This window comes from Channa argus, chromosome 14 (assembly GCF_033026475.1).
Source record: "Channa argus isolate prfri chromosome 14, Channa argus male v1.0, whole genome shotgun sequence".
Lineage (NCBI taxonomy): Eukaryota > Metazoa > Chordata > Actinopteri > Anabantiformes > Channidae > Channa > Channa argus.
In genome coordinates, this window is record NC_090210.1 from 20,512,794 (window position 1) to 20,536,616 (window position 23,823).

At 41.0% G+C, this 23,823-nt stretch overlaps 1 protein-coding gene across 3 annotated transcripts in view; it reads left to right on the forward strand.

The window, feature by feature from the left end:
* The window catches only part of LOC137098766 (contactin-associated protein-like 4), an 84,527-nt gene that overhangs the window by 39,431 nt on the left and 21,273 nt on the right, over window positions 1-23,823 (forward strand). For all 3 annotated transcript variants that reach the window (XM_067475345.1, XM_067475344.1, XM_067475343.1), the window contains exons 6-17: window positions 4,690-4,865; window positions 5,286-5,426; window positions 7,303-7,570; window positions 8,965-9,114; window positions 9,334-9,505; window positions 13,111-13,217; window positions 15,105-15,224; window positions 16,823-17,023; window positions 17,770-17,932; window positions 18,871-18,998; window positions 19,693-19,863; window positions 23,197-23,415. In XM_067475345.1, coding sequence (XP_067331446.1) covers window positions 4,690-4,865; window positions 5,286-5,426; window positions 7,303-7,570; window positions 8,965-9,114; window positions 9,334-9,505; window positions 13,111-13,217; window positions 15,105-15,224; window positions 16,823-17,023; window positions 17,770-17,932; window positions 18,871-18,998; window positions 19,693-19,863; window positions 23,197-23,415 — 2,016 coding nt within the window. The remainder of the gene's footprint in view (window positions 1-4,689; window positions 4,866-5,285; window positions 5,427-7,302; window positions 7,571-8,964; window positions 9,115-9,333; window positions 9,506-13,110; window positions 13,218-15,104; window positions 15,225-16,822; window positions 17,024-17,769; window positions 17,933-18,870; window positions 18,999-19,692; window positions 19,864-23,196; window positions 23,416-23,823) is intronic.

Consider the following 23,823-nt stretch of genomic DNA (forward strand, 5'->3'; position numbering starts at 1 on the left):
ACACCTCGAAACACTTTGTCTCCTTAAAGAAAAGCCGCGTCACTATAAAGTGGGACTGCAGCACATAGAGAGGAAATTAAAGTCATCCATTGAAATTACGGGAGGCTGATTTGTAGGAGCTCTGTTTCTGCTGCGACAGACCAACACCAAAGACAACAAGCGAGCTTTCTTTTCTCCTCCCATTATTCTGCTTCTGTCCCAGCCTGCGCTGCTTGTGTTCTTTTCGGTTATAATTACTGTTGTTTGTCTTGGTTTGTCTCCCCTGATCTCATATTCCTTTACTTTTGTTATATCAGAAGAGGCTGTTTGCCTTTTTTCTGCACACTCTTCATCTTTCTATCTTTTGATTTGTGTTTCTTATATTTGGGGGGGAGGGCATCGTTGTGTATTTTTGTCTCTTTGATAGCCCTTTTGTCCCTCCTCACTACCCTGCCCTTCATCTTTTGGTCTCATTATTTCTCTTGAGCTTCCTCATCCACTTTTTTCTTCCTCCCTCTGTATTTCCCCCCGCCCCCTTCCTCTCTCTGTTTCTCTGCATGGACTTTCATATTTAATGATTTAGGTCCTGTACTCTGTGCATTGACCCTCAGCTCACGCGTGGCCCACTCAGCTCTGCTAACATTAACACATGTAGGTCTGACCCCAAGGTAATGCACTGTGCTTTATGAAGCAACTCTGAGTAACAGCCCTGCAGATAAACAGCAACATTATTCTTGAAAACAGAGAAACGAAAGCACTAATTAGAAATGTGACAGCAGATGATATAGTTTCTAGTTACTAATTTTGTCTTGTTTTGTACAGTAAAGTGTTGAGTTACACTGACTGAGCTGCTGTCATGTTGTAGGGTGCATGAGTATTTTTCTTTTCCTCACTGGACTATTTTATACACAGTGTCACACTGGGTAACTTACTTTTCTATTTCTCCACCAACTGTTTTATGGGAAATGCTCTGACACAGAGTCACACAGTCTCAGAACAACTGTTTTTATTGCTGTTTGCTTCAGCTTAGCATCTGTAAATGAAACCTTAAATTAAAATATTATCAATTATTTATAATATTTAAAATGCTAAAGGTGAGATTAGCTGTAAGCTAAGCCTCATTTTGGGTTAATTCCAGCATGATATTAAAAGGACATTAAATATTACATTATTAAAAAACAGCAGGTTCAGTCATTTTCTAAATTAATTATGTCTAAGGTTGTTTTCAAAAAGAAAACTGAATTGCTTCTACTCACAGGTTTTTTGTGAGTCTACAGCTTGGATTTGCATGTTCGTCTGTGCCCAGAATGAATAAAACCACATCAGTCAGACGCACCACTTCACTGGGTGACATGTTTCTCCAAAACACTTGATTGAGGTATGGTCAATAAACTTGCCCCCAGATGCTCCGAAACACCGTAGAGTGACCTGAAGGAAAGCCAGCTACGTAGCAAGCATTAATTTCCAGTGGAGTTATTTCATTTCTTTATGTTTGGGTGAATATTTAAAAGATAAGTATCTTAACCAGAGTTCAGAGAGATGTCACTTATTACAGTAGCATGACTGGCTGATGAGTTTTTAATTATTTTCGGACAGAAACTGAGTTATACGGCACAGACTAACGAGATCGTCCAGGTCACAGACTGATGGGTATTGGCTTTTGGGTTGGCAGTGGCTCAGTTGGTAGACCATAGGTTTGGAGGTTTGTGCCCCTCCCCCCTCTTCCTGACCACATGCCGAGATGTGCCTGGGTAAAACACTGAACCCCCAACAGCCCATCCCCATCCCCATCCCCAGCCGCCCAGTGCCGGTCCCAAGCCCGGTAGAAATTCGGGAGGGTTGCGTCGGGGAGGGTTGCATCCAGCATAAAACTCTGCGAAATCCACGTGCGGACAAAAATGATCCGTTGTGACGACCCTGAACTCAGGATAAGTCGAGAGGACAAAACAAAAAAAAACTGTTGGTGTATTACCAGTATGTAGAGGCAACTCATTACTGCGTTTATCAGCTGTATTGCTACTGTTGAAGATATGTTTAATTTACAAAATGACTAGAATCATCTTTTGATCAAAACGCTTGAGGAATTAATTTGCAGTTTTGTCAGTTTTGCTCACCATCATTGCCTGATTCAAAGTACATGCTGGGAAACTTGTCTTAGGCCTTAGACAAAAATTACTCCACAGAACCTGCAAAGTACTTTTGACAGGAATCCCCAGACCACCTACAGCCACTTCTTTTAGTCAGTCACATTAAATCTTAATGGATTATTCTTGTCTTAACATTTTTGCTTTTCCAAAGTGTGTTCACAGTCTGGAAATGATCTGTAGAGGTGATTCCAGAAACCCGTGATAAAGGCTGTCACTGGCTTCCTTTGAAACCAGATTTAGTGAACAGCAATGGAATTACAAGCAGGATATGATACAGTGTTAAAGTCTGAGTTTTCAGCAGATGCTGCAGGACAGAGGAAAGCACGTTCAGCCTGACCCTCCTCAACATTAATAAAAAAAATAATCTGTTCAGCCTTTTTGCTCTGCTTCTGCAGCGGTGCAATGATAAAAACTACTCCCTGATTTATGCCATTAGAATTTGCTGTGTGTCAGACATGTTTGGACTTTTTTTAAACCCTGTGAATTTGCTTCTGTCCCGCCACCATACTGATCCATTCAACGTATTCATGTCTGCTGACCTGTTGCTTGTTAATGTTTCATGTTCTCATTCATGCTCCCATCAGGAAGTAGCCTATTGATTTTCGATGACCCCCTTCACCATGTATGTAACGGTAATGCTCACTCACTCCAGGTCTTTACACAAGGGGATAATGTTACTGTTTCATATTCTGATTTGGTGCAAACAATTAAATTATTGCCTGTCCAGACCCAGACCTACATGTGTGATCAGTGCCGAGGAAAAGGAAAAGGATGGATTGATACATATTTCTATCAATCTATGTTCAGTTTGCCCTCTGCTCTCTCATATTGACTGCTGCCTTCTCTTTGCAGCCACTTGTCAAATTATCTATCTAATCAAACAGTCTATCATAAGGCCCTCCCCCTATTATATAACAATTATTCCATTAATTAGTGACAATAAAGACCTTATTTCATGCTAACTTTCCTTTTATATTGATTGAACTGTCGCTTATTTTTCATCCAGACTCTAATTAAATAACCCATCACAATAAATGTTTTGACAGGACTCTCTTTTTCTCTTTTTCTCCATGGATGAAGTTTGTTTTAGTCCAACATATATCCTCTCACAAAACGAGCTGAAAAATCAAAAGCACATCTGTCCGTCATCTTCTAATCTTCCTTCATTTCTCTCACTGGAGTCTCTTAAAGAATATCTAACACTCAGCGTATATAATACCTGCCTGTATACAGTTGTAAAAACAGTTTTTTCTCTTACCCTTCATTGTAGCAACTAATTTAGACCCTTTACTTTATCATATCATCGCTTTTGTTCGCTAAAGAGTTGATAAATTATTCAAATTTAATAGCGATGGACAAGATGAGAGTGTCATAACACCGTGTTTAGGGGAATCTCTAACCACAGTAGCAGTCCCAGGTGAACAGATTGATCGAAGGTGGTGCCCACCTTCCCAACTTCATACCTACTACATGGTCAACTTTACCAACTTTTGGTACTAATTTAGGGAGTATATGTGTATTAATAAGCACTGTGGTGGAGGTGCTAGTACTGCCTCTCATTTTAATCCACCTGCCTGTTTCCTCCAGGTACCCCACACTCTAAATTGCCTATAGATATGAATGGGTCTACACTGCCTCTTGCCCAATAAGAGCTTGGATGGCTCCAGCACCACCATGACCCCTAACAGGAAAGTGGTTTAGTTAATGGATGGATGAATATTAATGACTTTAAAACTTCCATCTGCCTTTGCTAGCTGTAAAAATCCCTCGGCTTCTAGCTGTAGAAGGTTCAAGGTAAGTTTATTGTCCCCAAGGGGTAATTTGTTTTACAGTGAGCAGCACAAATAACACCAAACAATAGTACATGAATCTAAATAACAACAAGAATGCAAACAAATAAGTATTTAATTTTCATTGGTCAGACCAATAGCAACAGGAATAAATGACCTTTTAAACCTGTTGGTTCGGCAATGTGTATCTACACTCTGATGGCAGCATGTTCTTCATTTCGTGGAAGGGTCAAATCAGCCAAGACTGATTTGGCTTTCTTAAGGGACCTGACCTTATACAGGTGAAGAAGTTAAGGTTAAAAATCTTTCATGTGATTCCCTTTAAGGTGGTGCAGGAGCCAATGTGAGCTGTCATTGGGCGGTAAGTGAGGCAGACCCTAGACAGGTCACCAGGATTCCATAGCTAACTAACAGATGCTCACACGCACAATGAATTTAGAGCCACCGGTGAACCGAACTGCAGATCTTTGGATTGTGGGAGGGGAAAGGCAAGCAGGCACTGGGAAAACATTCAGACGCCACACAGCAGGCCGACAGGTTCAAACCTTCGTGCTGTGGGTTTTAGTGACACTGCATGCAGGTATTCACCTCTCTAATGAGAGAGCACGACCTCTCTGTGGGATGCTGAAAAACTAAAAACATTAATTAGAGTGAATCATTTTTTTCAGGCCGGTCTTTACCTCCATTAGCACAAGGTCAGATAATATTTATACTGGAATTAGAACTTCACTTTGCCAATATTACTCTCTCCTCCTCCACCTTCTCTATTCCAGCTGGGACTTCATCCTCTGAACCGCAGACTCTTGCTTCCCTTGGCAGCCTGTTGGATGATCAGCATTGGCACCATGTAGTAACGGAGAGGCGCGGCTCCCACGTCAACCTCACCGTGGACACACACACTAAGAGGGTTCAACTCCCCGCAGAGTTCAACCACTGGGACATGGAACAGGTGTGGTGAAATATAATGTACAAACACGAAAGTTAAATGTAAAACATAAGTAATACATTACTTTCCAGATAAGGTTGTGCAGTGCCACAGTGCTTGTACTAAGACGCTTTTCCTGAATACCAAACTCAAAATGATTTTTTTGAGTGTTTATATTAAATCAGACCATCTATGACCCTCACCTCAATCTTTGCCCATTCTATTGATTGGCCTGCAGCTTTGCTGCTTCGTGACTCCAATTTGCTTTTGTTGATGTCCTTAGTCCGCACTTTTTCCAACCTACGCTTTTACACTAAAGTACTGTAACTTTGTTAAAGATCTACAGATATTTACATTTACACACACATATAGATAAAAGTTAGATGGTCTAACGGTGGTGATTGTAATTTTGTTATTGCATGTGCATCTGTCTTCTTTTTAAAGTTGACCTTTGGGGCAGTCCAGCGTTCCCAGAAATCCACCGTTGCCAAAAGGAATTTCCATGGCTGCCTGGAAAACCTGCTGTACAATGAGCTCAACTTGATAGATCTAGCTAAAAACAATGATCACCAAGTTACTGCAATGGTAAGTGCCTTAATAAATCAAACATTAAAAAAAAAAACACTTAGAGTCAAGTTTTGTTTATTGCTAAACGATGATCTACTTAACCTACTGATAATAGAACCACTTACACATATATACCAACATTCAGTCTTTGCAAGTAATCAGTTGTTACAGTTTGTTAAGAGAATGACAATAGTGCTAAAATGCACCTTTTTCTGCTTTGCTTATAAAACATTTTGATTTCACACCCGTCACTTTTCTAACCTTCAATTTTCACATCTAATAACGGCAAACATTTAAAAATACAAATCTTAAAAAAATAATGTCTATTGTATGTCTTAAGTCTGTAAATATAGGGGCCACTGTTTTAATACGCTAAATAAATTTTGTATTGATCCTAATTATTGATAACATTCTCTATAGAGAGCCATTTAAGGTGAAGCAGTTTTCCACAGTATCTACTGTAAACATCCTGCAGAGAACAGCTACCTGTATGTGTTTTTAAAGTAACACTTTAGTGTGGGCGTCTATATAACTGACTGCTGCATCAGTCACTGAAGAATGTCCACAGGAAACTGAAATCTGGACGACTGTCTCAGAAAGTGGCCTTTTGCTCATTGAAACACTGATACCTATCTGCTGGGTGAAATATTTGTCACTTATTGGTTCTACATAACCACATACCAGCATGGATAACTTCTAGAGTTAGAGTTTCTTGTGAGTTATGTTCTTATTTTGATATTGTCTGTCTTTTTTTTTTTTATTGGTCAGTCATGAATAAATGCATTCCTTCGGTATTTGTGTTCCCTGTGATTTTCTTTTTCCCCCCCGCTGTGCTTGGTTTGGTATTGCTGAATTATTGGCTTTACCACTTAGACACTGTAGCTGGTGGTTAATCTGGATGCTGCTGCTAAATGAGCTGCTGGCTGGATAATGAACCCATGACAAAGGAATATAGACAGTTAAACTCTCCCTATGACTCCTCATCTATAGGCCATTAGGACCTTAGATGTTCACAGTGAGTGGAGCGAACTCGTTGGGGAAAGGCTGTGAAGCGTTTCTGTGGAGTTACCCTGTAAATGTTCTCTCATTACAGTAAAGATTTGCGCGGCAGAAAAAAAAAAAAAAAACAACATGAATTGTTGGCAAAGAGGTTCAGGGATGCATGGCTGGGTAATTAATTGAGCCCAATCGGTGCTGTGATTCGCAGCCACAAAGTCATAGTCATGTTTAATAAAGGGACTGAACCGTGCTCTTTGAGGGGAGCAGTGGTACGAAGGACACACGAGTGTGGGCGGAGGAGGACTTGTGTCTTGGTGCTCAGGGTTGTTTAAGGTAACTTTTCACGGTGTATAGTGTGGCAGCAAAGCCAACACCAACATGAATTATAGTACATCACTTTAACTGCACCACAAAGGGCTTTTAGATGTCATCTGTGTTTCCAGAGCAATATAAAGATAGCAGGCTGATCCTCCCAGCAGAGAGCCAAGAGTGTAATATATTACTGCTGAAGCTTTAGCGACAGACCCGGTATCATTACCGCCGCTCTAAACAATGGACTGTAACAGAGATGTCAAGATATTGTAGTACTGTTCCTAGTGTATGTGTGTATGCTCTCTCTGTTTTATGTTCATTATTATGTGTCTTACCTCCGAGCTAGGTGCCTTTGTTATTTTTACTTTGCTTTCCTAATCTTATTATCATGATAATAACCTTGTCCTCTTAAAGGAGACTTGCTGATGAGATCACTGTGACAGAAGATCACATCAACACGCCCTCTTCAAATAATTAATATTCATGTTTTATGTTGTTTTTTTTTTGTTTTTTTTCTTTCTAGTAATCACTTTTCTGCCCCACCGCCTCCTCTCTCCCTCCACTCTGCATGTTTGTCTCTCAGGGCAATGTGACCTTTTCTTGTGCTGAGCCAGTTGCTGTTGCCGTGACGTTCCCCGGCCCCCGGAGCTTCCTCCAGTTGCCGGGGCTGATGGCGACCTCTTTAGGGGGCTTGTCTGTGGCGTTTCAGTTCAGGACGTGGAACAAGGCTGGACTTCTGCTCACCTTTGACCTCCCTCAGCAAGGTGGCGTCGTCTGGCTATACTTGAGCGAGGCCAGACTCCGGCTGCAGATTCATAAAGCCGGCAGGGCGCTGCTGGAGCTCAGTGCAGGTCAGTGAGACATCACTGACAAAACCCAATCTTACACCCCTGCGAATCTTTCGGTTCATGCACATCAAATATTCAGTTTACTTTGATAACAGCGTTTTCTGTATCTGTTACAATAATGGTAACTTCTGTGAGCTATTCATTTCAACCAGAAGTATAGAAAAGAAGATTTCTCATTTTTAGCCAGTGACAATTGATTTTGCTGGGTAAAATTACTATCACCACCATATTTGTATTTGCTTTGCCTAGCAAGTTAATAAGGTCAGTGTGATGTCCATTTAAAGGAAGCTAGTCGACCAGACCTGTTACAATTGCAGCTTGTAATCAGCAGAAAAATACACTTTTTTAAGTTTAGTTAAAAAACGATATCTATAACAGATATAACTACAGTGGCCCCGAGAGCTCGACAAAGTGCATGTAGAGAAAACATATGCAAGCCCATCCATTAGGAAAAAAAATTAAGTAAATTACAAAAGTAAACACAACCAAATACAGAAACATAATGGCCCCAGCTGGGTCCGTATCTTTTTAGTGGCCCCCCCGGAAACAGCTGTTGTGTCAGTTGCAGACAAACGTTTCCAGTGAGACACTAAAACGTGACTCATTACTGTAAATTACAAAAGTTGACACACGTTGGCTCATTTTCCAACATTTACATTTTTTTCCCTCGTGATTTAAATACTGTTCATGGATGCAAATGCAGTTTCTTAGTCAAGTTGTCATCTGTATAGTGCTTCTGTATTTGTTTGTGTTTTGTCATTTTGCAGCATGATTCACCTGTGTTGTGAAATTGTTGATTTTCGGTTCAAATTAGCCTTGTTTTTTGCATGAATTTTCTCGTAGTGCTTGAGCCCTCGAGGGCACTGTATAGATCCCTGTAAACCCTGTTTAAGCACAGTATCACTCTTGCACTATTTCAGCCTGTGGAGTAATGAAGTACGACTGAACAAACAAGTTCAATACGCTGGTAAATTACGACCATTTCTGTGATACATTGGTCCTGAGGGATGAAAAGACAATTAGGCCACACAAAGAGACTTATCGCTTTAATGAAGTCTCTAAGAATTGCAATTATGCAGTAATATGTATGTTATTATCCTCTATTGTCAAAGCTCTGGTCACACATCAACATCACTCTGGCAGAAGCCTGATGTTATTTTAGGATGTTTTGAGAAGTGCACTGATAGTGGGAAGAAACACAAGCGATAATGAGATATTGATCTAGTCCCTCAAGTCCTAAAGGACACACTTCAGGACTCACCTGAAATCCATTGGTACCGAGTCAACCCAACGTTTAGGCATTTCCCTAATTATTGTTTCTTCTTGCATGATAATATTATTTCCACTTTCCAATTATTATTTGGTGCAGTGTGTCCTTATGAGTATTTGGTTCCCAGGTTCTGCTTTGAACGATGGTCAGTGGCATGTGTTAGAGATGCACTCCAGATCAAGTCGTCTGACCGTGACTGTGGATAAAGAGGAAGGAGGCTCTGCTCACGCCAGCCCCTCATTTCCCGTCACCATAGAAAGTCACCTCTTCTTTGGTGGTAAGAATAAAATAGATCAAAACCTAAACACTCGAATATAAAAATCTTTATTGTCATCACTGAGCATATATACATAAAAAATACATATACATAAAAAAAAACACAGTCCACTACCCATAATTCAATATTAAACATAAAACAAAATTACTCAATAATATAATGACAGTTTATACAGTTTGAATAGATCTAACTGATGACTGGTTGTTGTTTTTTTTTCAGGCTGTCCTGCTGAAGACGAGAGTCAGGAATGCAGAAACCCCTTTAACGTCTTCCAGGGCTGCATGCGTCTGCTGACTCTGGACGGCCACGTCGTAGATCTGATCACGGTGCAGCAAAAGGAGCTGGGACACTACAGCAACCTGCAAATTGACATGTGTGGAATCATCGACAGGTCAGTTTCCACAAAGTCTGTGGAAATACTGTATGTTGAGGGACGTTTTGTCGCTTTGCCATTTCAACACTCCTCTAATACTCTAGCACTTTGTCACACCACAGTTTTAACAGTGAAGCCCTGAACAGATTTCAGTTGCCACCATCATCGAATGCACTCATGGAGGCAAAGTTTGTAATGGACAGAAATTCTTCATCTTTACTGCTATGTAACTTTTTTTGTCTTTCGCACATTATACTGCATTTAATCAGACAACGTGAGACAAATTCTTTTCTTCAAGCTTCCGTCCATCTATTACCTTTAACCACTTTCCTGTTCAGAGTCACGGGGGCAACCATTCACTCCTACGGGCAATTTAGAGTCACCAATTAACCTAACATGCATGTCTTTGGACTGTGAGAGGATCCCACAGCACCCATCCTGCAGTTTTTAAGCTACTGTAATTTTTCAATGTTGTGGGAAAGTGAGAAATGGAAAAAGATGGCTTGACAGCAGCAATGCTGTTGTGTCCAATAGAGGTGGGTTTTGGTGCTTCTTAAGCAGAAATGTTTCTTCTGTCCTTGATTTCTTTTAATACATTTTATGAGAAGCAACTTTTTTGTAATTTTAAAACACATTTTTTCCTCCTTTTCTTTCCTGGCAGACTAATTTAATTGTGAGGAGAAGTGGTGCTACAGTATCTTACAATACCACAGAAAGGTCAAAGTGTTTTATTTTTTCAGAGGCCTGGTGGGCTGGTACATCAGCCCTGTAAGTTGATTGTGCAAACAATGAAGACAATGAAGTTCACTTGAATTCATGCTTGTGTTCACCTGAGGAATTTTACAGAGTGTATCAGCTCATCTGTTTTATATTGTTTAAACCCATGATTCAGATTGCAGATACAGTCTAATGCAGCTATAACCTATGGTACATTTAAAACAAGTTTTGCAAATATGTATATAAATAAATATGAATATAAATATGGAGGCATATAAATATATATATAAATATATATATATAAATATAGAGGCAGAAAAGGGAGAGCAGAGAGCAGAACCTATAGTTTGCCGTCTTGGTGCCATGCCAAGCGGCGCAGTTAATGAGATAATTGCATCAATTACACTCCCACCCCTTAGATATAGGACACATGCAGTTACGCACACGTTTACAGATGTGCAGCAAACACAAAAATACACAAATATTGAACTGGTTTCATATGAGCATAAGTCGGACCTGCTCCAGGTTATTTTTTTAGCACAATACAGTTTGTGAAAAAAGATCTGAATGCTCAACGAGACAAATGCACAAAAAAAAAAAAAAAAAAAACAAGTCCCAGTAAACACAAAAAAATCTCCAACACTCTCTCTCTCCCTTTAATCCTTCTGATTGAATTTTGGGCCGATTGGAGATATTATGTGATATTGTCAGGTGGAAAACGGACTTGAAGACATAGCTATAATATGGCAGTCGTACTTCAGAAGAGATTATTATATCTGCCGGTTGGTGTATATACAGTACAGTGTGTCTTTTATTGTTGTTGCCATGTAGTAAGAAGTATTATTATCCAAAGCCAACACTCCATTAACAGCATGGAACTCAGACCAACCAGGAGCCTCTTTATTATGGCATAAACCTGCTTGCTTGCCTCATAAACGCGTTAACGCATTAGAGACCCTGGTGGTTTGGGCCTGCTTTTGCAGTATGCAGCATACAGTGAAAATCCACATTTTGCAAACAGGCTAATAGGTGTCATTCCATTGTTTTTCATGAATTGATATAAAACAACATTTATTTCTGCCAGAGTGTTAAAGATAATACACAATCATTGTCCATGCTTTTATTGTTGCCACCTGCACCTGTTTGCCCCCCTCATCATCTCGTCCTTCTCCTACATTCCCCCCTATTCCTCCTCTTCTTGTGGCCTGAGCATGGGGAGTGGGTTGGGGACTGAAATGAACGTTCATCTCTTCTTTTCTTCAGTGGGGGGGCTTGTGTACAGTACGAAGGGCCGTGTATTTTGTGACACACTTAAATCTGTGCTCCAGGTTATTATTGATTGTTAACAAAAGCCTGGAGCACAGTGTGAGGGGAGATAAAAATGGCTTTCTCTGCAGACTCGTACCGACTCCAGCCAGTCTACTCTTAGCGGACTGACGTTAAAAGTGTTCTGCTGAATTTTTGCTTTTGTCAGGCTAAATTGACCAGATGGTTCACAGGACCCTGCGGAGTGATGTGCTGATTAACAGTATATAGAGCCACTCCCTAGTCTCCTTAGGGCTGTATGAATAGTGTGTTTTCTATGAACAACATTTCAGTGGATGTGCGGCTGGTGATAGGATTTGTTTTCTGTATTGTGAACAGCATCGTGAGAAGTGCTTGGTGTTTAATAAAGTATGTTTTTCTGTTTTCATCTTTATTTTAAAAGTGCATTTTCATCTTCATCATCATCATCATCATCATCATCATGGCTGAATGCCCCCCCCGATGATCCAGATCTGTAAATTTAATAAAGATCCCCCCTAAATGTAACTTTAAGACAAATCATCAGCAGCAGCATTTAGGCTGATGTTGTGCAGATAACATGACTACAGCAACTCACTCACAATAGATCAAAGTGGTATAGAGAGAAATGGAGGTAAAAAGCTGACCATAGCAGGCAGACAGGCAGCTGATTCAAGTGATTCAGGGGTTTTTTGTTTTTTTTTTAAATGATGGCGATATTGCAGATTGTGCACAGTCTTAAATATTCCCACCTAGATTTGGACAAAGACACACACACACACCATAGAAATGTCCACATATCATAACACAAACTCACATTTCACGCTCACTAACGCAGAGCGAGGAAATGATGAGATGAGGGAAATGCTCGTTATGAGGTTCGTGTATGTGCGAGTTAAAAAACGGCTGTAGAAATCGATTGATCCAAATGGAAGCAATCGGCAAGGATAAAATTACTGTTATCCACGATGAATCTAACGAGGCCACGGCAGGATCAATATAAATCATATACAGTCTAAAGCACATTTATTGCAACATAATGATATTTATTAAAGCTTCTGGTGCCCAGACATCAACACAGGTGCACACAGAGCAAATGACAAAGTGGCTGCGATGAAACGCGTAGTAGAAAAGGTAACATGACAGAGCTCCTATATTTATATCACGCAACAAACAAACATTTAATCAAGTCCACTTTAGTTTTGAGACGTGACTGTCTGTAAGCCTGTTTTGTCCGTCATCATTATCATCTAATGTATAATGGAACTCCAAAAGGTCACAGGTTTGATCCTGATGTGCCCACAAACACACTGGGCCTTCACACTCATTGTAAGGTTAATTTCAAAACAACAGCTGCCTTTTTCAAGTAAGCCAATAAGCGTATTTCTCTTGACAATAACCTTTTTTTTTTCTGGAATTAAAACCTGCAGAACTGTTTGCAGATGTTCCGGCTGCCAAAATAAGCACACGGACCTTTCAAATCTGCTGCCTCAGTATATTTAAAAAGAATGCATTTCCTTGACAGCAACCTCCCACTCACGTCCATCAGGAGGTTGGGGATTGAAATAAAATCACTGACAAACTTTGGAGATAGACTCCCTGACACCGTGTGTCTCCCTCAGGTGTTCTCCCAGTCGCTGTGAACATGGAGGCCTATGCAGTCAGTCCTGGACCAGCTTCCACTGTAACTGCACTGACAGCGGCTACAGTGGAGCCACCTGCCACAGCTGTAAGTCACGCGTCTACATTCACATGGCCAGTGGACTAACCTGCTTGGGAGCTGTAACGTTTGACTCCACACACTCGGGGGGAGACTATGGGGTCAGTGCCTTGACCAGTGACCCATAGTCAGGAGGGACGAGGAGTTGAACCTCTGACCCTGTAGTTTATGGACGACCACCTTCCCAATTGAGCTACAGCAGCTCCTGTATGCAAATTTTGAGGGTACAAAGGTACAAATATGTTCTCAAGCAGTAAAAGCTACACATATGTAGCAGTTAAGGTACAATTTGAGGAGATTTGCTACTAAAATAATCAAGCAAATAATGCAATTATCATTGACCAAGTTATCTAAAAAGCGATTATTTGCACACAAGCGGAAAGGTGCTGAAAAATATGTACAGTTATTACCGAAAGGGTACAAATGTGGCCCATTAGAGGGTACAGCCCCAGCCATTGTCCCCCTAAAGGTAACACACACACACACACACACACACACACACACACACACACACACACACACACACACACCATTATCACATTTTTCCCAGCAAACCAAAAACTAGCCACAACTCCTCGGCTGAAATCATGTCCTGATCTCAGGGCCTAATGTAATACACGGCTTAATAAAATCACCCGCAGTAATAAGCATAATAAAAGCAGACGTTAGACGTAACTCCACGATAGAGAGGAGTTAGTGAATATTATGGTTTACACACACATTAAGTGTTTGCATTCCAATACAAATGTACAATTCTTTAAATAATAAATGAATTTCCATACAGTAAACCTTCCCCACTGTGCTCGGTTTGTAATCCAGCACTGATGGATTTGGAGGCAGCAACCTTGCTAACCTTGGTGAATAAAATAAACATGCTTTCCTTATGTTTTAGGTTACATCTACAATCTTTTACCAACCTTAATTAATCGAGCGGAGTGAATTTTAACCACGAAAACTCATTAATCATTGCTAGGTTGCTACTTTACAAGCAGATGAAGTATTGTAAGAAGAGATATTTCAGGGAAAACTGAATAAAACATGTTCACTATCAACATTATGTGACTTGGCAGACTTTTACCAACATATAAAGACTTAATTGCAGTGGCTGTGCATTTCTCTTAAGACAATTTCCCTTGCAAATTAGTAAAGTTAATTTCTAGGAGGCGGGTTTGAGGACGGAGAGAAAGAGCAATGACGGATATAAAATTGAAATTAGAAGCGACTGCGAGGTAAAAAGCTGAGAATGAGAGCAGTAAAGACAGATAATGAATTCCCTTTTTTTTGCCTATAGTAACTAGATATCAGTGTTAGTTACAGGAAGCTGTAGCTCACAGACACTCGTCCCAGTCTTAGACAGAAAAGCCGAAAATAGTGTGTTTCTTTTGCTTTTGAGTGCAGTGTGGTGACTTTTTCCCAAGCAAAGCGACTCAATGAGCTTCATGAGATACCTGCATTAAATATTCTGCCCCCCCTCTGCAGAATATTTATAAAAGCTGTTTGTGCCTGAGTGATATAATGGAGGTTAATGGGTCTGTAGCTGTGAGTAAACTGCCAAATACTGAGTGAATAAATAGAACATTGGCGGTGAGACCAGCTCATAGGGGAGATTTATTGGTTCTGTGCCGATTCCCTTTCTGCAAGGCTTCAATAGCAAAAGAGCAGAGTTTCGCAAAGAGGTCAACTCTTATGTCCATCTGTAATGTGGACAAGCTCGGTCTCTGTCCATTACGCTCCATCTTGACTTGGGACGCTGCTGTAAAATGAAAACCTCCTCACTCTGGTGAGGATTCAGCGGTGATACATACATGTAAAGCAGCACACATGCTTCATGCCCCCGCAGCTGTGGTGCTGCGTATGGGATAGGATTCACGTGTTTTTTTTTTTTTCCCCTCACAGCGGTGTACGAACAGTCCTGCGAGGCGTACAAACACGGCGGCAACACGTCGGGGCACTTCTACATCGACGTGGATGGCAGTGGACCAATCAAACCGCAGCGGGTCTACTGCAACATGACAGGTGACACACGTCTGTCCATCATCGTGGGTGTGATTAACACTGATTTCATTGTAGATGATGAGGCTGCTCTCATTACTCATCCTCCTGACTGTTCAGATCTTGTTGATTTGTGTTATGCTCTTTTTTTCTCGGTGCTTTATGAGATAATTGTGTAAATATGAGTAGTGTTTGTGCTTTTTTTTCCTTGTGGCTCAGTTTTTCTCTCTTCTCGTTTACTTCTTCTATCTTTTCTCATCACCCACTTGCCAATGCAAAGCTTGTGGAATTACATTATACGCACATGTGACTGTTGAACATCTAAGGAGCAAACAGGCACAGTAATCTGCTGCTACCCACAATCCAGTCCTCTGGGATTGGCTGGAGTTTAGGTCAGGGCTTCCTTCAGGCCGGTCGCCAAGCTAACCAAACAGTTTCTTTATGGACCTGGCTTTGTGCATGGACCTGTGAAGTTGACGTTACGCTGAATCATCGATTCCGTGAGGATCCACCTGCTTTGGTGGATCCTCCTGTGTTCTGACTTCCTGTCACGATTCTGCCTTTATCTTTGCTCCATCTCCATCAAATCTGTCAAACATGACTAAAGGGATGCAGGTACCTCACTGTAACAATGAAAAGCATACCTCACAAGACGGTGCCTCCTTCCCCTTTGCATCAATTAACTTCACGTTTGTTGGCACAGGTTGAACTAGTTTAGTTTAGAGTTTGTCAAATTCTTTTACATTTTACTAACCATGGCAGAAAGTCATTTTCTGTCATGATTTCTCTGGTATTCCCTGCCACTTCCACTGTTGCAAAGGCTCAAACCACGAAGAACCCAGTTGGTCCTCCGCTTGCCTTAGTGAAACTGAGGCATAACCCGGGTTCTCTAAATACAGAACTGAACACTTCACACAATACAGGCTTCCTCATGCGGTATACAGAGTCCATCTAAGGTGAGCAGTATGTGCATTCCTGAGAGTTTCTCAGGCACCACTGCATTTTTGCTTATCTCTTTATCTTTGGATAGTTTAGTATTATACAGATGTTCGTGTAAAAGGATACTATTTTTTACTACCTGTTAATTCTTAACTTAATTATCCTTTATGGGAAAGAAACAACATTCGGTTAGAGTTAAGAAAAAGGTAATGGTTCTGGTTATTGATTGCAGGTTTGGAACAAGTTTATACGTTAATAAGACTTGCTCCTGCGAAATTTACTATGGCCAGTAGATGCTGCCAAATTACCGCGCATATCTATGATTAACCTAGCAGCCTACTAGTACGTGGTAGGTGGTCTACTGACCCACAACTGAGGGAGATGGTGATAATAGTCAAATTTACTTAGCAATATAACTAAACTCTGTGGTCCTCTGACTGGATAATTTCATGTATGACTGTGTACATTAGTAAACACTTGTCCATATACCTGGCGAAATTTAAGCACAACCCCACACATATGTTTGAAGAGCGTTCTTGTTCAACTCTACGAGAAGAAAGAGAAACTTGTTTGGAAGAATATGAGAAAAATAGAAAACCATATACCCCTGATTTTCAGCACTTTGAGGATCATACAGAGCAAACACTGTACTGTACCTTGTGGTTTCTCATATGTATCTACAGAGGAGAACACGTGGATGGTGTTACAGCACAACAACACAGAGCTGACCAGAGTCCGACCATTTCCAAGCGTAAATCAGCATTTGGTTCACTTTGACTACTCTACAAAAGAGGAGCAGCTCGTGGCTGCCATCAGCCAATCAGAGCACTGCGAACAGGAACTTTCCTACCACTGCAGGAAGTCCCGCCTGCTCAACACTCCAGGTAAGTCGGCTTGGCTGCTCAGATTTGTTTTTCCAGCGTTATTTTCAAACCAGAAAAAGTTTCCTCTTTGCGTACAGCACTGTTGAGACCGTTGATAGACAGTAGACTGGGTATGTATTGTAGCTCTCTGCATGACGGACACCCAGTGACACTACATGAAGGCAAAATAATAATCAGCTTGTTGTAAACTATCAATCATTTGTTTTTTTCCCCATTGAACCACACTTGTTTTGTTTCTGCTCCCTCTTTGATTCTCAATGCATACTGAAAGTTATGAGGCATGTGCAATTTCGAAAGCAATCCAACTCCCTGCAACTCCACCCACATTCCTCACTCGGCCAGAGAAACCAAAATGATTGCTGTGCTTCCAACGTAATCAGCTTCCAAGAACCAGGACCAGATGAATATACAGAACTGAGATGAATTAGTTTCTGCTTTATTGTTCAATTGATTTCTGTGATCCAGCAACACACAAAAAACCGAAGTATTATATTTTGTAATAGGAAGTGGATAGAACAAGTAATTAAACCAAGTGTTATCTATTTTTTCATCATGCCCCAAATCACCTGTGAGACACATTAAGTTTTGTTGAGAGTTTTGTCTTGTTTTTTTTTTGGGGGGGGGGGGGGGGGGGGGGGATTTAGTTTTTCCTTTCAATGCAGGGTGTGTCTAAGAAGCGAATCTCTACTGTAGTAGAAGAGCTTGTCGCCTTATACTCTCAACATTTCCCGTGTGTGTTGTTTTAGAGGGCTCTCCGTTCACCTGGTGGCTCGGTGGTCCTGGCTCAGGTCAGCTTCAGCTGTACTGGGGCGGAGCGCAACCAGGGAGCCAGCAATGTGCCTGTGGCCTGCAGGGCGACTGCGTGGATCCACAACACTATTGCAACTGTGACGCTGACCGCTTGGAATGGTAGGGACGCTTTTATTTGTATTTTATTCCTGATGCAGTGTGTTCTGGGAAACAATAAAAGTTTTATCGCAGCTTTTCTTTAAAAACATGAATGTTATTGTCATGATTAAATAAAGCCAGGATTCTATTTAATGCAAAGTGATGCTAAAACATATATTGTGATTATTTTAGTTGGCAAAATTTCCTTTTTAGACCCAATCCTAACCAGCTTTGTCTCACGTTTTATCTTCGGTTGAAATGTATATATTCTAGCAAATATCTACAACTTGCCATTTCTGAACTTGGTCGTCCAAAATTCATGAGGGATTGGCTGATTTGATGCTTGCGATCGCAGCATTGTGAATTCCTGGAGGGAGTGAAGCATGCTGTCCCTGCTTAACTTGTAACGTTGGCAGTGTAGCAAACACCAAATCATGTGGGATAAATTAAACATGCTGTGAGCAATCGTGCCGTGCCTCACTTCGTTCCCTCTATCATTTCCCAGTCTAAACAGTGCAAAGCCTGCCTCCATTTTTAAAGACTGGAGCTGCTGTTCAATATTTCAGTGCTGTACACATCAGTCTTTCCCACGGCTGATGTATTTTTATACACAACTTTTCTCGGCAACAAGACTAACAGGCAGATTGTCCAAAGTGCATAAAACTGAGCGTGGGTGTCAATGGACAGGAGGTGACTTGGGAAAAGCCAAACATTGACATAAGTTGAGTGAGTGTCAGGATGGTTCCAATTTGGTTTCGGAATGAAGAGAACCCCACGAGGTTGCACCTACTGTAATGTTTGCGTCATCTCATCACAACATCTCACAATGTCACAGAGTGATGTAACGTGAAAACGCAGTCACTGATAAAAATGAAGAAATATTAAAAGAAACGAACGTAATCTTTTCTTCCCTTCTCCATAACAACAGACCTTTCTGGAACTGTGTTTTTCTTTACCAGGACTGAAGACTCAGGCCTGCTGATCCACAAGGACAGCCTTCCACTCAGGTCTCTGGTGCTGGGTGACATCCGGAGGCCCGGGTCAGAGGCCGCCTACAGGGTGGGACCGCTCCGTTGTCATGGTGACAGTAAGTCTTCCTGAACACTCCAGTTGCTTGGTTACACTTGATTCCAACAGGAATCATGGACATTGCTGAACCACCTGGTGGCCTCACAGACAGACAGCTCAGGACATTCCAGAAAAGACTGTGGAACTGAACCCTGAAAATAATTAAATATAAAAAGATGTTTGTACAGTTTGATCAACTCTTTCTAAGATGCTTTTACCAAAATAAATTTCTTCCTGTTGTACCTTAGCTGTAGAAAATTTTTATCCAATGCGAAGTCATTGGTAATAGAATATATGCCTTTCATGACGTGTTCCTTATTTGTAGCATGTGATGCAGTCATTGAAATGATGCATACTTGTCTTTAAACTGATGTTGTCTTCATTCTATTGCGTATTCATTCTAATGTTGTTTTGCAAATGTGTTCTCAAAGTGGGAAACATCTTAGGAATATGAAACCTAAATTTGTATTTAGTGGTATTTATTACTGCTGTGAGCAGCATTACAAAGCTGAGACTTTGGGCAACTTTATTAAACATGAATTATTTGGTGTTTTATTCTGATCACATCAAAGTAACAGTTCTGTCTTTCCTTCTTTAAATTATTTAATAAATATGTACAAATTAATATACTACACAAATGCCAAGTAGGTTTTACAGCACACACTTTTGGTTTACGAGTTGTTGTTTTTTTTTGTATGTGTTTTGTTTCTCAGAGAACTTCTGGAACGCTGCATTTTTTGACAGAGAAACGTCGTACCTCCACTTTCCCACTTTCCACGGAGAACTGAGTGCAGATATTTCCTTCCTGTTTAAAACCACAGCCTCCTCTGGGGTGTTCTTAGAAAACCTGGGCATCAAAGACTTCATTCGGATTGAATTGAGCTGTGAGTAGGAACCAGAGGTTGACAACTAAACAGAATGTGTGTGTGTGTGTGTGTGTGTGTGTGTGTTAGTGTGTGTAGAGCAGCCTTTTTGACATAGCCTACACAATAATGGATTATGGCATTTCCCATCAATTTACACCTTTTGTAAAGTCAGTCCATTCAAATTTCAGGATAGACAACAGCTACAGTATTTTATGCAATGGCCCTAAACATGTTAGAAACCAAACCCAAACTGGTTTACTGGACCTGCAAATAATATGGACACCAGAACACTGATCCTGTCATGTTTGACACGCCAAGTTCTTCAAGTTGCTACTTAACGTCTACTGCACTTGCTTGAGGAAGATGTTTAGCCTCTCATTTGCCTTATTCGGTTAAGTTGAGACATCACCAGAAATCACTGGCAACACACAGCCACAGTATAAGTTGCCTAAACAAAGTAGGATGAATGAAAAATGACTATTAAATGTAGTTTTAGTTTGGATTTTGCAGTTTTGCCTTCCACTCATATCCACAATATATCTTCAGAATTTTTTAAATATTGAAATACTGAACATAATTTGCAATTTTTATCTTTAAATAGACATGTTTAGTATCTTCGCTTGTCTCAAAATGCAAGCACCACACTCAGGACCGCACCACCTTACTAAGTCCTGATGTGCTCAATAGAAGACACCCTGGCCTTGTATTGATATCTCATGTGTTTGGGTGGGATGAGGGGAGCTTTGTTTTCATGCTGAGACAAAATGGAGACTGCTGCTAAATCCTTCCCCCCCCCCCCCCCTTTTATTGTACATATGTTATCATATGCTCTCTGCTACTCCCCCTTAAGACAATTTGAGCGTCACGCAGTCCTTCATTTGTTAGGTGGATCACACTTAAAATGCTGCGACTAAATGTATTGTTCAATTTTCCGATGCGTTTGCCAAACCACTACACTTTAAAGCTTTGCTGTGTTTTCTGCTGCTTTAAGATGCTTTGTTTGCCGTCTTCACATTCATTTTCCACCCCCCACACATTCAGCTGAATGCACCGCAGTCATACGCCTCCGTGGATACCATATTCCGACCCACATGGGACAGTGTTGCATTAGCCACGCAACCAATAAAATGTGAACAACATTAACTCATAAAACGAATTCATAATTACTGCAGGCATTTTTTTTTAGGTGACCTTGTTTTTAATTTTACAGTTGTTTTATGACCTCTCAGGGCCTTGACCCTCCATTAATTCTTGTCTCCTGTGTAATGCGCACACTTGCACGCGCCTTAGTGTGTCATTTAGCTTATGGCAGTAATAACAAGCAGGGTCTTATTTACTTTATGGCTGCCCTGGAAATGTGGCGGGTGTGAGTTGTATGTTTACAGCATAGTGTAAATTGTGTCATTTGAATTATGAGCGTATTACCCAACAAGGTGTCCTTGTGCTTATATGGTGTGTGACAGTTATGCAGCATGCCACGAAGAACACATTTATGAGCGGCGATAATGTGTCATTTCGATAGACCTCCTGAAACAGTTATTGGAGTCATCCATTGTTGGCTTTTGAAGCTCTACCACCTCATATCACCTTTTCAGTTTGCTGTTCAGGTGGACGCTTTTGTGTTTGTGTTTGCTTGCACTTCGAAGGAAGTTGTTTAGGAAAGGAAATTTAGAGGACCCACACGGAATCTAATAGAGGGATACTGCTGCACCAACAGGCTCCCTCCTCAGGGAAATCACTGTGAGTGTGGTTGTGCAGGCTCTGAATACTGTTGCTTAGATTCCCACAGCCTCAGATCATTTTGTAAGACTGTGGCTGGGCCTGAGAACTACTTCTATATTATGTTACTGCTAGATGCTGGGATATTGTTTCATCTTTTATCTGCAACGACATGAAGGATGATGATTTTCTCCACATGCACTATCTTAAATCTTTTGCTGTTGGGAAAAAGAGACAAAGACAGCAGAGCAGAATAGTACTTGGGTGCTGTCCATAGTGCTGAACCATCAGGGACAAGGTGCTGGCCGTGGTCCTGAATCTGATGCTCACGCTCGCAGGGAAATTTTCCTGAGGGCAGTGGTGAAAGCGTGGATGGATTACTGAACGAGCCCACCAGTCACAGGCCAAGGGCTGATCTGAGCTTATTTAAAATAAACTAAATTCATAGAAGCAGATGTGTGAAACTAACCTTAAGAGGCACAAAATGACCAAAAACAGATGAAAAATGTGGAAAAACAACTGTAAAATGACCACAAACAGACTCACAAATGGCAAAAATATCAGGTAGGTGGTCTGCGTACTCAGATTTAGTACTTTAAACTTAAGAGGGACTTATAGGGATGAAACTACATATCTGTACCTACAGAATTATCTCCTGAATCTGAACCTGAATTTTTAAAAGTCATTCTTTATTTACTGTATCTGACCCTCGCAAACCCACAAGCACTGTTTGGCTTCAATTCAATAGCTTTATTTTCTGTATGCTACTGTAAACTCATTATTTTCCTCAATCATGTCGTGGGATATAAAGTAGTATAAAATGCTCAAGTACCTCAGAACTGTATCAGCACAGTACTTGAGTGGATGTTCTATTTAACTTGGCTAAGGGCCCAGCAACCTGCACCTGCAGAAAGATAATAGGCATATAATTTCAGGCCAGACTGTTTTTTTTTTTTTGGTTGTTGCGAGAACCGTTTCCAGGCTGCGTAGTTAGAAGCTGGCTTTAGTGTTAGCTGCTGTGCGAGATAGTAATTAAACTTCCTTCCAGAGAATCCTGCTTTCCCCTGTTCTGCTTGTTTAGCCTCCACACATTTGAGTCCATCCTGCCTGCTTGTTAAAGCCATGGTCCATATTCCCATTTGTGCCACTGGCAGCCCTTGGATGGACCTGTTTGGAATGTGCAGCTTTTCTGTTAATGAAGATTCATCCATCTGCACCTGGCAGGACATTTATGTGAATATGCACAATTTTCCACAAACAAAGCCACAAAATGAGGCTTTAGCAATGTCCCATTTATTCCGACAAATAAAATGTAATGAATGAATAAATGAATGAATGTGCACTGTTTGCACAAATTCATGGACAATGTTTGTCTGTGTGTCCATACGAGGTGATGAATGAAAACTAAATTGGGTCTTTAATAGCAGCAATGATCGAGCGTTCGGCCCCAACAAAAGCAGGTGTCATCATAATTAGAGCTTCATGTGGATGCCATTACATTTTGTATTTGTAAAGCTTCAACCCCATCCCAATACTTCCCTATGGCCTCTTTTTCTCTCCATCAATCACCATCCACCTCATTGTTTTCCTCCCTTCTTTATCACTTCCATCTCTTCTTCCTGCATCTATCAGCCTCCACTCAGGTGGTTTTCTCCTTCGATGTGGGTAATGGGCCGCTGGAGGTTCGCGTGGAGTCGAGTGTCCCACTTAATGGCAATCGTTGGCACAGAGTCCGAGCCGAGCGTAACATCAAGGAGGCGTCGCTTCGACTGGATGATCTTCCTGCTGCCACACAGGAGGCTCCCGCTGACGGACACTTCCACCTGCAGCTCAACAGCCAGCTGTTCATCGGTGAGGAGTGTGTTCAGAACAACTAACTGGCCTTAGGGCTGTCGAGCACCGGGGGAAATCCTCAGACATTTTTGTTGTTGTTGTTAACTTGATTTCTTTGAGGGGATGAGTTCAAAAAGACCCCCAGATAATTTTACACATCATAGGTTTTCTGTGTCTAAGTTTTTGTCTCCATTGACTCTGTGCTGTTTGGTTCAAGGGCCTTTCTTACTGCAAATCTTCTCTCTTTTCTCTCTCTCCCTTACAAGTTTAACCCTATCTTTTATCTTTTTTTTTTGCTCCTGAGAGAAGCAGTAAGCCAGTGTTTTTGTCTCTCCGGAAGGCGGCTGCGTGATCACAGAATTGATTCTTTTCCCCAGGAAAACTCTTTGTATCATAAATTAAGGCATAGTGGGAAGTTAAAGCAGA